Source organism: Sitophilus oryzae, unplaced genomic scaffold (genome assembly GCF_002938485.1).
Source record: "Sitophilus oryzae breed Bouriz unplaced genomic scaffold, Soryzae_2.0 scaffold_1590_pilon_pilon, whole genome shotgun sequence".
NCBI classification, from domain to species: Eukaryota; Metazoa; Arthropoda; class Insecta; order Coleoptera; family Curculionidae; genus Sitophilus; species Sitophilus oryzae.
In genome coordinates this window covers 149,416-163,265 of record NW_022146270.1, presented here as the reverse complement: position 1 = coordinate 163,265, position 13,850 = coordinate 149,416, and the positions used below count along the sequence as shown (strand labels likewise).

The following is a 13,850-nucleotide window of genomic DNA, read 5'->3' as shown; positions in this document are numbered from 1 at the left end:
TCAATGTTCATAATATTTCAAATACGATTGTACTTATATGATATTTTTACTTACTTCTGACAACTAGATCAGCAGTGGATACAGCAGTACCTGCAGAATTTTCTGCCTTACAGCAGTATCTTCCACCGTTATTAACGTTTGCGTTCTTAATTTCAATCCAAACTTTATTTCTGTCATATTTAATTTTCAACTCGTTACTCTCTGTTAATTCCTTTCCATCTTTAGTCCAGTGAATAGTTGGTGGAGGTCTAGCATCCAGAATCCCTTCAAGAACAACATCCACGCCTTGATCGATTATCTTTCCTGTGATTGGAGATATCCATTTAATTGTACTTGCACTTTTGATTGGTCTTGAAACAACTTGACTTTCTGTACTCTTAATCTCAGATTTTTTACTACTATCATCTTGATCTCCATATACGTAAGTCTTTTCAGTAATCACAGGAGGTTCTTTTCCGATTTTGTGATATTCCTCGATCTTGTGAGTGCCTTGGATATGCGGTGCATCTTGATTGACTTGCTTGAAAGTTTTTGATTCTTGAGAAACAGTTCTGTGTTCTTCAATGTGAGGTTCAGCGAGTTGGGTTGATGAAGAAATCGTTTTACTTGAGGAAGTTGTCGAGGATTGAGTAACCACTTCACGGTTAACTGAGTAAGATGACTGGATGTGTTGCTGCTTTAAATCTGATGGAACTATTGTGGTTGAAGTTGGTAAAACTTGTTCAGGGAGTGCGATATCTGCTGATGACTGTACAGTTAAAGATGCGGCACAACTAGCCTTTCCAACTTCGTTCTCAGCAACGCAAGTAATCGTTCCCTGGTGCTCTGGTTTTAAATTTGAAATGCTTAAAACTTGACGATCTCCTGAAGTTGAAATTAAGATCCCTTCGCCAGAGATAGGGTTACCATTGAACAACCACCTCACTTTTGGAGTTGGTTTGCCTGCAACTATACACTCAAATTTAGTTGGAGTATATTCAAAAGCTACTCTGTCGTTGAAGAGTTCTTTGAAAGTTGGAGGAGATTTCACTTCTTCGTATGGTTTAATCGTTTCAGCTAGTTTGGAGGATTTAACTATAAGCTGTGAGAAGCATTTTGCTTCTCCGGATACGTTGGATGCTTTGACGGTGTATACTCCTTTGTCTTCTGGACGGACTGAGTCGATTTCGAGTTTGAAATTTCCTTCATGGTCTAGAGAGGTTTTGAAGTGATCTGCGTCGGTTATTGGTAGATTGTTTAGGAGCCATTTTAGTTCTGGTTTTGGTTCACCAACGACATTTCCTACGAAGAAAAAACTAATGAAACATTACTTATAAATAATTAAGTATTACAAAATTAATGAAGTTTATGAAAAAAGTGAGTAAAATAAAGTAGAATTTATAATCAACAAAGGTAATTATAATCTTCAATGAAACAAATGTTATATTTACCTTCCAGTATAACTTTATCTCCTTCAGATACCAATACATCTGTCAACAATTTAACAAACTTAGGAGGTGAACCACCAGGTTCTTCAGGTTTGGCTTCTTGTTCTTTGGGTTCGATCGATAAAATGCACTTGCTTGAAGCTTCTCCTGCAGAATTTAAGGCGACTACCCTGTATTCACCTGCGTCTTCAGGGAGAGCTTCTTGGATAACTAGGGAACATCGGTCTCCTTGGAAGAGCAACTGGAAATCTGGAGATTCCTTGACAGGACGATCATCGTGGTACCAAATAACTTCAGGTTCTGGTTGACCGACAATGACACAGTCTAATCGAATTCTGTTTCCTGAAATTTTAAAGTTTATATAGTATAATTTGTGTTAATGTTTATAGAACTCTTAAAAAATTAACACTTGTAGAAACGGATTATTTTCACAATTAGATAGTTTCATTTGCATATTTTTTGAGTGTGAATGTTTAGTTAGTAAATACCTGAGTGAGCGTAGCAATATTACGTTAGCCTAGGTACCAGAGCACAATGGTCACAAGGGTAACGAAAACGCAAATTAAATAGCCAAACAAGGCTCACCAATGCCATTCATAGGCACAGAACCCTTTTACGCCGCTGCAAAAGCAGTCACAGCAATGGCCACAAAAAGTAAATAATTATGTACCTTCTTTAGCTACTGTGTTAGCTAGGGGTAGCTGAATGGAGGGCTTGATGGGCTCCATGTCGCTGGCTATTTCGCTGTCGGAAGTTTCGTTCGGTAGACGGCCTTTCACTGACACATTACAAGTGGAAAAACTCTCGCCCGCAATGTTTTTCGCGTTCACAGTGTAGACGCCGGCATCTTTCGGAAATGCTTCGAGAACGACTAATGTGGCTTTGTTACCTTCGAATTGTAGCTGAAATACAACAGAAGATTTCACTAAATTTTATACTACTAGTTGAAGCCTGGCGCATCCGCCACGACATCAGGAGAAAAAATACTTTTTATTTTTTTTAATTAAACGAAAAACAGAAAATCCGGCGACAAAAGTTTTTAGAAGAGCCAATTAGCTATCTTTTAGTAAAAAACAACTTTCTAGAGCAAGTCGTTACTTCAGTAGAGACGACACAGATAAACATTAGCATTTTATATATGTAGATTATACTATTTGATATAACCTCATTATTAGACTTTCTATACAGGGTGAGTTTTAAAATGGATTTATTTTAGTTTTTAGTTAAAAAATTAAATTTGTTGATAATATGGCTTTGTTGATAATATAAGATAATTAGTATATTAAATTTACAAGAAAGGAAATCCAGAAGAGATCCAGTGGATCTCAAAATTTTAGCAAAAAATCATTTTTTTTAATTTTCAAAGTAAAACATCTTGGTTATTTTAGATTTATTTGAAAAACGGTAAAGAGAAAATATGTTTCTTTTATCGAGATCTACCAGCCCTGAAAATATTTGCACTTATTTTAAGACCCTGTATGGCTACAAATAACTAACGCAAGCTGTTGCCAGGATATTCCATTAATTTTAATTGGATTTTTTAGACAATGTGTATAATCGTAAATGGTTAAGTATAAAGTATAAAATTGAAACCACTAATTTATTCTACTAATTGCGAGGTTCTGAATGAAGCTTTTTAAATAAAATTTGGATAATTTTAGAAAATTAGACGTTACTATTGAACGAATTTTTCATTTTTGAAACTTAAACTTCGACAAAATCTTCCATAGAGACAAAATAATTCTGCTATTTTTAGAATATATTTTGTTCAAGTGTACTTAAAATATTCCAAAATATCAGCTGTTTATTTGAAGAAGTAAACTGTGTCGATCTTGATTCATAGAAAACGAATAGTTTTGCACTGAGCTGTAAGACATAAAAATAATTCTAAGAATGTTTCTATTGAATATGTTAAACGTTATACATTTTAATGAAAAAAATATAAGCTTTAATTAATATTTTTTATTCTACGTATTAGCTGGTCCAGCTAACTTCGAACCACAATCAATTTTCAGTTGACTTATTACAAATTACAAATTATTAGTCAATTGCGAAATATGGTACAGTTCCAAACCTAATTAACTATTAAAAATGTATTTTCTGTATTAATGTTTTATCCGTGAATTTTTCAAACATTTTGATAGTTATTCTACTATTCAGGGCGGAAACAAATCCATCAAATCAAAAATGACTAAAATCGGTTCAGTAATTTTTGAATTATAAATGGTGTAATAATATATAACCAAACTGACTATTTCTATAGATTGTAGTTATTGTAGGTACATCAGATTCTAAACAATAAGAGATACAGAAAAAGAACTAAAAAAGTTAAGGAACTGCAGTTGAAGGTTTAAAAATACATCGAATGGATGTTGCCAACCGAAAAAAAATGAGTTTGGACCGAAATAGTCACAATTTGCCATACATTTCTTTTCAGTTCATTAGCTTTGTTTTGTTTGTCTCGTTTGGTTTTAAAAATATACACGATATATTCTCTTATAACACCCAGCAGTTTGTTTTTAAAATTTATCCTTCATATAAAAGAAATTATTTTCGTATAATTTTAAGTATTAAAAGTTACAGTGGACTCTTTAAATATTAAATAAAATTTGTATATCTAAAAAGTAATTAAACAGGAAAATATGTTTGTTACCTTTAGCCAATACAATAGAATCACAACAACAAAAACTATTACACCAAAATATGGTGCGAAGTCTTCCCAGTAGAAATTCGTTTCATCCAATCGACAAGCCATGTTAACACTCTTTATTTAATTATTCATAACACATAGTTTTTAACAAACATTGAGCAACCCCTCGTTAAAGAAAATTATTTAGTAAACCTTACACAACACCCATGAAGACACTGAATCGTTTAATCTTATTGGTAACCGGCTTTAAAAAAAATCTAAACCAAAATATCTTGAGCAGCCAAGCTATTGCCAATAAGCAGACAGATGCCAAAAATAATTATCAGTTTGATAATTTTAATAAGTCTGGGTCTCGGGATTTTGTTTGTATTTTTGTAAGGTTACTTTATATAAAATGGGATTTCAGTGTCAAAAAAACGGTTCAGCAAACATTGATGAGATATGATACACCGATAAGAAATTTTAAGGAGAATGAACCCATAAAGTATAAAATATAAGTTTCTTCCTCTAGTTTCAATCTAAGCATTCAGAATGCCAAAATTAGTAGTAATAATTTTCAATTATTGGAAAAAGTTAACAAACTTTTAACTTTTTCCAAAATTATACTTCCAAATTTGCGAGTAATGTCATTTTGGCCCTTGATTGTCATCCGTCAAGTGAAATTGTGGTTAAGCTACGTTTACACGATGCAAGTTTTGCTTGCGCAAGAACTTGATTGCAAGTACTTGCTTAATGTAAACTGTGGTTCAAGTAATTACTCAACTGATTGTACAAGAAAAATTACTTTGCAAGTAAAGTTGATCGACGGTCTACTTTTCTTGCACGCTAGTACTTGCAGAGCGAAAATTTTACATGTAAACACGTTGTCAAGTTCTTGCAGTAGCAGTTGCACGAAAGAATGGCCCCAAGCAGGTTGTCTCACGACCAAATTATGAGGTTTTTAACAATTTACGAAAAGCACGAATGTTTGTAGATCGTTAGAAGAGTAGTACACCTTAGTGTACACTATAGAAATCAAATTATGCGATGCTGCCTCTGAAAGAGTTTTGGAATAAACAGTTTTTCCTCAGATTTATCCATGGTTTTACTCATACTCTTGTTTTTTGATTTTTTTCTAACAAAGTACGCAATTCATCACTTAACGTATGACACTTAACGTATATCTTGCACAATAACTTGACTAGTGTAAACATACAATTTTAAAATGTTCAGTTGCAAGTACCTACTCGCAAACAAGTATTTGCGCAAGCAAAACTTGCATCATGTAAACGTAGCTTTAGGAATGAAAAGTTTATTGTTTTATAAGCTAATTTTAGGCTTTCTCTATTTATACAACTGACTACCGCAACCTGTTGCTAGGATATTCTATTAATTTTAATTGTATTTTTTTACACACAGTGAATGATCGTAAACTCTTAAATATAAAATATAATTGAAACCACTATTTATTCCATTAATTTCGAGGTTCTGAATGAGGCATATGACTATCCAAATACAATGGCGTAGGACACTTGCCCAAAAAATGTATACTAAAGATTATTACCCTAACAAGCAGGGTATTGGACAGAGTTGTCTTGAGAATATCTTATCTAAATCGGATATTTTATATCAAGAAACATAACGTTGTTAGGCTTCATCTTAGTATGTCTTCTGGTTTCCGAGATTCCTATATATATTTAAAAGGCCAGCACTGCATCTATATGCCTCAGCCAAAAACACAACAATACGTCTAATAATAAAATTTCAGGCGAAACATGTATCACTTGTTATTTTTACATAAAGTTGAACTAAAACCTCAATATTTCTTATAAAGAAACATAAAAAAATTTAATCTGTTTAATTGATTAGTATAACAGAAGTGCTAAATGAGAGCGGTTTCTAAATCTTCAGAATGATTTAGAAACTTCAAGATAACCTCATTTCCTGTAGAAATTAAATGAGATTCTCTTCCTTTACTAACCTTATTGGAAAGTTCCAAGAAAATTAAATATGAATATTTTATATCTGGTGGTATTAATGGAGTAATAATTCAGATACAACTTCTGTTACAAAATAAAACATTAACACACCACAATACACCAAAACGTGCAAATGATTAAAATTAAACTCGTTTAGATGAACTCAGGTGATTAAAAAACTTTAGTTTTAATCATCTGCTGATTAAAGTGTTTTGGTGTATTGCGGTGAATTAGTATTTTATTTTGCTGTCGTAGCACCAAAAGTTTCAACCCCCTTTGTACTAAATACATCTTCTCTATCCACTTTTGTATATTTGCGAATCTTAATGCAAAGAAAAGTATCAGTAATTTATTGAAATAATGATACTACAACTAATATCAGGATCAGTCGTTAAATAAGAGCAAATATTTTCACGACTGGTATAGATCTCAATAAACGAAACATGTTTTCTCTTTACCGTTTTTCAAATAAGCCCAAAATAACCGAGTTACTTTACATTGAAAATTTCAAACAAAAATTGTGCTTGAATTTTGAGAGCTACAGGATCTTTTCTGGGTTTTCATTCTTGCAAATTTAATCTGCTACCTATGTTACCAAAATTTTCAAAAAATTCCAAATTTTACATAAAAAAATCGCGAAAAAAAAACCGTGGACGTGTTTCTATACTAACATACTACTACTAAAAATATTTTCACTTATTTAAGACTGACCCTGTAGAGTGTATTGATTATTTATTAACAATTAAAAATATAACTTGACTGGACTGCTACATAAGTTTTACCTATCACCATCTTGAAAAATTAATATCACAATCGAAGAGTATCACTGATATTGAGCGAAAATCTCATTATAACTTATAGAGCACTCATTATTTTCACAGGAAAGTTGAATAACGTTTCAAAAATATCTTCCAACACAATTCAACAAAGATCACCAAACTCACCGTTGATAATCGAGAGGTATCACAAAATTTCACGAACAAAGCGAACGAGCGTCCCGATTAGATTTTCGTGATAAACTCACCTTGATTTCACGCGTTTCCTTCACGGTTTTGCCGTTGTGCGACCAGGTCAGCGCGGGAGCGGGCAGTCCCGTCACCTCGCATTCCAACTTGATTTTTTGGCCCGCCCTGGCCATCACGTTGGACAGGGGAGCGCTGAACGCTGGAGCTTCGGCAGGTTTCAATGCTGGAACAACACAAATATTATTCAATAATAACTATAACATTGAATCGGGTTTATTTCTGGAGTTCTAGTCTTGGTATTTAACCGCATTGATTTAAACAAATTTAAATTATAGTTTATTATCTTTACTCATTTTTTTATATTGTGTTCTAGTGGGCCGATTTTGAAGATTTTTTAAGCAATTTGTAGCTAAATTATTTAACTTTTTAGTATCTCTTTCTGAATTAAAAATGAAAATTGCCATCTGTAAATTATACGAGGTAAAACAAAATGTTGATATTTTGGTAAAAGTTTAAAACACCCTGTGAAGTACGTTAACAAAACAAGGAATTTAAAAATAGTTTTATCATCTAGGTGTACCTTTTCTCAATAGTTTGTTTTTTGATTCATCTCAATAGGTTTATTTTTGTGGAGATATTCGCTTTTGAAGAAGATATTAACATTTTTTTATAATTTTTTCATTAAAACCATGCCTTTGCTTTTGGTCATAGTCAACAGACCTATAAAATAGTGTTTATGATTTATGTAATGTTACTGTCTTTGAAAAATCATATTATTATTGTCTATTGGGCAGTTTCTCTAGCAGATATGGTTTTAAGTCCAAAAGTTAATCTCTACCATGATCAATTAAAGCAACAATAGCCGATAGTTCAGAACTTAAAACCATCTTTACTAAAGTAAACGTTAATAAACAATAATAATATGACTTTTCAATGACAGAGACTTTACAAAAACAATAAACACTATTTTATAACTGTGTTGATGAGAATCCCAAATCAATGCTAAAATTGCTGTAAATCATTGCTATTTTATTCAAAAGGGAATATCTCCAATAAAAATAACACTATTGAGATGAATCAAAAAATAAACTATCGAGAAAAGACGTACCTAGATGACAACATAATTTTTAAATTCCTTGCTTTGTTAACATATTCCACAGGGTGTTTGAAACTTTCACCAAAATATCAAAATTTTGTTTCACCTCGTATAATTGACAGATGGAAACCCTCATTTTTAATTTAGAAAGAGGTACTAAAATATCAAATAATTTAACTACAAATTGCTCAAAAAATCGTCAAAATCGGCCTAGTTAAACAAAATATATTAAACTTTAAAATATTTTTATTTTATAACTTATATTTTCCAGTTCTGTCACTTTCTGCGCCTTTTTTTAGCATTGCCTAATACAAAGAACTGCATATTTGCCCAGTTATGGCACTGATATAAAATACATTCCGCCGTTTTGTGAAAAATGTTGCTATATAAATTGAAATAAGTTGTTTTAAGACAACTTTAACAATTCCAAAATACTATACGACAAATAAAAGTAGCTTTTTCTAATCCAATCAAATTACACAGTAGAAAATTTAAACATTTTAAATCGTTTTTTTTTTCTTTACTCTTTTTGTTTCTTGCCCCTGAAGATGGAGAGAGGTATACCCGATGAAACGTTAGGCATTTTTTGTTGGTTAGGAAAATTTGTTTTCGAGTAAAAAGCCACTGACTGAAGCTGATCTGCGTTTGTATTCTAACGCAGTGACATTTTACCCAAAAAGCAACTTTTTTATATTTGAAATTTTTGTCTCAGTATGGAAATAGCTAATATTTTCCTGGAAATGGATACGCCACAACGGTAAAAACAATATTTTTAAATTAATATTTTGTTTTCATAATTTACAAGAGTATGATTGACCGTTTCTTTGCAATTATAAAATAACAGACATATTATTTAAGATACTTTTGTAACAGATGTCGCAAAAGAAAAACATGATTTTTGCACACATTTTAGAAATTATTATTGTTTATTAAGTTATATTTGTGTTACTTCGCGTCAAATTTAAGATTAAAAGTAAATATAGTTCGTTGAAAAAGCCGTTAAAGCATGTATTTGAGGAAATAGAGTTTTGAAAGAGGTAGATAATTTAGATTTTTTAAGAAGAATTGTGTACGAATTATTTTAACAATTAAAATATTATGATATTTTACTATCTTGTTATTAGTTAGTTTTTATCGACCATCCTGGCAAGCGAAACCTTGGGTGGACGTTTACATGTATAGAAGTGAATAGCTATGACAATCTAGTAAGTCGGAGAGAGCAAAAATACGAAGTATTTATTACATAACCACTTAATCTGACACTAGATTCCATGCGCTTGGGAAAATACTTGCCTTCTATCTTTATTCAGTACATCTTATTTTACTAAGCCTGTTGACCGTACTCTTCGTACACACGAAAATCGACACCCAAGGCCAGAAATGCCTACCCTAGTGTGAATGTTTACCTAGTTTATAATAATAAATGAACCTCGAAATAAAACTTTTTTGTAAAAAACTTTTGTAAAAATTCAATTATTTCATTAACATGACCAAGCTATCTTAATATGATATGTAACATTTTAATTTGATACAAAAAAAAATCAAACATTTTCTACATATTTACTCATACGTTTGTCCTCCGTTTGGTGCCAAAATAGTAGATGAAATCGGATAATAAAATCAAGATACTCTAATAATAAACATCAGTGGGTTTTAACGCATTTAATGCTATTCTATTTTAAAACTGGTAGCCGAAATTATATATTTCTGCAAACCAATTTTTTAATACAGCAAAAAATAATCTAAATAATTGTGTATATCGTCTTGTGTAACCTCTACTCTCATAAAATAAATGGTATAAGAAACTATTGAAAATATCTAAATGCAACTATTCAAGAACATTAGTTTTTTATAAGATATGTCTATTATAAACCGTTGTTTTTATTTTTTGCTTCGGACGACGACCGGAGGAGATATACTGAAACATTGCCGGTTAGGCAAATTCGATATTTATTAGTGAAATATCACTGACAAATCGGTCTCCGCCAACGCAGTGATGTTTACAAGAAATAGCTTTTATATTTTGTAGATTTTCTTTCAGTGGCGAAAAACCCAGAAGTATTTTCAAGAAATAAACCCGCTACAAAGGTATAGATATAGTTTACTGTATATCTACTTTTTTCAACTCTAAATTTTTCAAAATATAATAAAGCTAGATATGTCATGTTATGTTTAAGGTTTAGTTAAAAAAATATCTGGTACAAAGAAATAATGTTGAGACATGAATTTAAATTCAGTTGCTCCCTGGATAATTATATTGATTTTTATTTTTACACCTGTTTTATTTGGTTCTAAATGTAAACGTTCTAACATCATTACGTCGAAACTGTATATTTTCTTGTATCTCGCAGAGTTCAACGAACCAAACTCTCAGACTGGAGTTGACAGACACAAAATTACGCTAAAATTATTTCTTGTCCACCATTATTTCGACTGAAAGGTTAAAAATAATATTCCTGACCTAGTTTTACATATCTATCCATAGATATTTTATTTTTGTTACTTAAGCAAGATCAGATCTAGGAAGTATAACAATTAATTTTATGGTTGGTTTTAACGAAAAAGCGTGGATAAACAGAAGCGACAGTATAAACGTCGGGTTCTTTGAAGTAAGTGTCCAATTTTGTTGACCTTGAAGTTATATATTTTGACAATTAAAGTCACTTGTCAAAATGTCTAATTTAAAAAAAAATGTTTCCAATTATTTACAATATTACATTTTTAAAAAAATGGTATACTCAAACGTCTCGATCTTTGAAAAAAATTAGCTGCGAGAGCGTTGAAGTCATGATTACTGTATCCCGCTTAAGATGGTCTGGTCACGTATGCAGGATGCAAGAAAACCGCCTACCTAAATATCTTCTTTATAGTGAGCTTGTAGACGGTAAGAGGACACCGGGTGGACAACTCAAAAGGTACAAGGATATTTTCCACGAAAACTTAAAGGGGATAAACATGCAGAATCAGTGGGAAGAAGCAGCGCACAATAGAACGCAATGGAGAAGAATTATAAACTCAGTTAACAGCGACAACCAAAAAGTTTAGAGTCTTTTTCAATAAATCGCGATAGTGTCACTGTTAATTTAAGTTCTGCCACAATTTCCATCTAGATTTACTACCTTTATACAACTATCAGTAGTAGAATAAATAATAAATAACATAAAATAAGCTCCGTAAAGACCGACAAATCCACAAAATTTCAAATCAAATTCAAATGTGTCAAATGAATCGTCAAACAGAACTGTCAAGGATCCCCACCCTAGAGAGCTTTTATGGTGGCTTTTCCGCCCACCATGCATGAATACATGGATAGCATTATGCTCCTTCCTTAGTCTTCTTATTCAAAGTGAAGAGCATATAAAATGTAAAAAAAAATAAAAATTGAGTTACATTTATATTAAGAAAGAACTTACGTGTGATTATCAGATTTGCAGTACTCTGAGCAGTTCCCAGTTCATTGACAGCTTTACAGGTATACTCCGCCTTATCCTCCAATAACACTTTTTCAAACTTCAAAATGGCTTCTCCATTATTATACGTAATCACATAATCCGGAGAATTGTCTATACACTCGTTATTTTTAAACCACTGAACAGTTGGTAGAGGATTACCCTCAACTTTACACTCAAACTGGAAACTAGCTCCCTCTTTCGCTGTTGCAGGTTGTAGCATTTTTGAGAACGAAGGCGCGATTAGTTGCTCATCTGGTTCTGTTTCCTTCACTGACAGCATTGCAGAGGTTTCTGCAACTCCGGCAGAATTACTGGCTTTGCAAGTATACTTAGCAGAGTCTTCAGCAAACGTTTCTTCAATGGTAAGAGAACAAAGTCCGTTATCAAACGATGTATGGTAATCAGGATTATTCTCAATAGGAACTCCAGACTTAAACCAAGTGATATCTGGAGTAGGATTTCCAGTAACCTGACAGACAAAATTAAACTTAGAACCTTCCTGAATAACTGCATCACTGAGAGGTGTAATAAACACAGGAGATTCTTGAGGTTCTTCAACAGTGGGGCTCTTATCTTTTTGGAAAGACTCAACTTTATGAATTTCAGTTATTTCGGTTATTTGAACTGAGTGTTGTTTGCGTAATTCTTCTTCAATTCTCTTCTGTTCTTCTATACGAACTTGTTCGAGTCGAGCTTTTTCTTCTTCAAGTCTTTTATTTCTTTCTTTTTCTTCCTGTCGTCTAAGGTCGTCTAACCTTGCTTGCTCTGCCTGGCGCATTTGCTCTAAACGAGCTTCTTCAACCCTGCGTCTCTCTTCTAGCTTAGCTTCTTGAGCTTTTCGGTTTTCTTCATCTAACCTAGCTTGTTGTGCTCTACGCTGTTCTTCTTCAACTTTAGCATGTTCAGCTTTGATTCTTTCTTCTTCTAACTGAGCTTTCTGAATGTTTAATTTTTCTTCTTCTAACCTAATTAGCTCAGCCATTTTTCTTTCTTCTTGTAATCTCCGTTCTTCAGCTCTCTGTCTTTCTTCTTCTATACGATACTTTTCTTGTTCTAGTCTCTGAAGCTCAGCCCTAATTCTTTCTTCTTCAATAAGTTTGGCTTCTTCAACTTTAAGTCTTTCTTCTTCAAGTAACCTTAATTCTTCAGCTCTCTTAGCTTCGTCAGCAAGTCTAAGTTTTTCCAATTTATGCCTTTCCTCTTCTTCAAGTTTTCTTCTTTCCTCTTCAGCCTTCTTGGCATCTTCCAAGAATTTTACTTGTTGAGCTTTGAGCTGTTCAATTTCTAATTTAGCAGCCTGGATTTTTTCAGCTTCTTTAGCTAAAAGAGCTTCTTGTTCTCTTCTGCGTTCCTCGGCTAGTCTGGCTGCTTCAGCTAATCGTCTTTCTTCAGCCAAGCGTCTTTCTTCGGCTAATCTAGCTTCCTCAACTAGACGTGCTTGTTCGGCTCGTATTTGCTCTTCAGCCAAACGTTTTTTCTCCTCCGCTAAACGTGCTTCTTCAGCTAATCTTCGTTGTTCAGCAAGTCTCCTTTCTTCAGCTATTCTTTCTTCTTCCAGCCTTCTAGCTTCTTCAGCCTTTCTCGCTTCTTCTTGTTCTCGTAATAATCTTTGTTTTTCTTCTTCAGCAGCTGTCAAGTTTTGAGACAGTTGCTTTAGCTCGTTTGTTATGGAGGTGAATGATTCTAACATTTCCTTGTTGCCGGATATGACAAGGGCATGTTTGGTCTCGTCAGATCCATAAATTTCTCTGGCCAGGCTGGAAATTTCATGTATTCTTTGCGATTGTCTACCTTCTCCTGGTTGAAGGAAGGAGTGGATTTCTTGGAGGAGTTTGTCTGCTTCTTCTGGATGTTTTACTGATGTAGATTTGCGAGCAATCAGTACTAGAAGCTTGCTACCATCTCGAAACCAATCGTTAGCCTAAAACAAATAATAAAAGATGGCATAATGGTGTCAAATTGATTATTTTGTATACCTTTACTGAATTTTTTTGTAATATTATTTGCTGCACAGGGTGTCCCTTTTTCTTGGGTTTTATAGGAGCAGTTATAGTTTGTGAGCAGCTCTGCTATTTTTTTATGAAACCAAAGTTCTTTGTCAAAGATTTTATTTTAAATATATTTTATGAAAAATTTGACAGTGTGATTTTGTGTGCTTTTATAAATTATTATATATTAATACTGTCAAATTTTTATTACCAAATATCCTTTATAGAAAAGATATTTAAAAAAGAAATTTGATAGTGTAATAGCGGCCTTACTATGAGCTTTCCAGAAATATAACATATTCTATGATTATTTT

The 13,850-nt window shown here is 32.7% G+C and overlaps 1 protein-coding gene across 3 annotated transcripts in view; it reads right to left on the bottom strand.

Annotated features, from left to right (window-relative positions):
* The window catches only part of LOC115879936 (titin), a 60,305-nt gene that overhangs the window by 15,405 nt on the left and 31,050 nt on the right, over window positions 1–13,850 (bottom strand). For all 3 annotated transcript variants that reach the window (XM_030897000.1, XM_030897002.1, XM_030897001.1), the window contains 5 exons: window positions 11,510–13,469; window positions 7,060–7,223; window positions 2,098–2,329; window positions 1,431–1,769; window positions 55–1,281 (listed from right to left, as the gene is read on the bottom strand). In XM_030897000.1, the coding sequence (XP_030752860.1) occupies window positions 55–1,281; window positions 1,431–1,769; window positions 2,098–2,329; window positions 7,060–7,223; window positions 11,510–13,469 (3,922 nt within the window). The remainder of the gene's footprint in view (window positions 1–54; window positions 1,282–1,430; window positions 1,770–2,097; window positions 2,330–7,059; window positions 7,224–11,509; window positions 13,470–13,850) is intronic.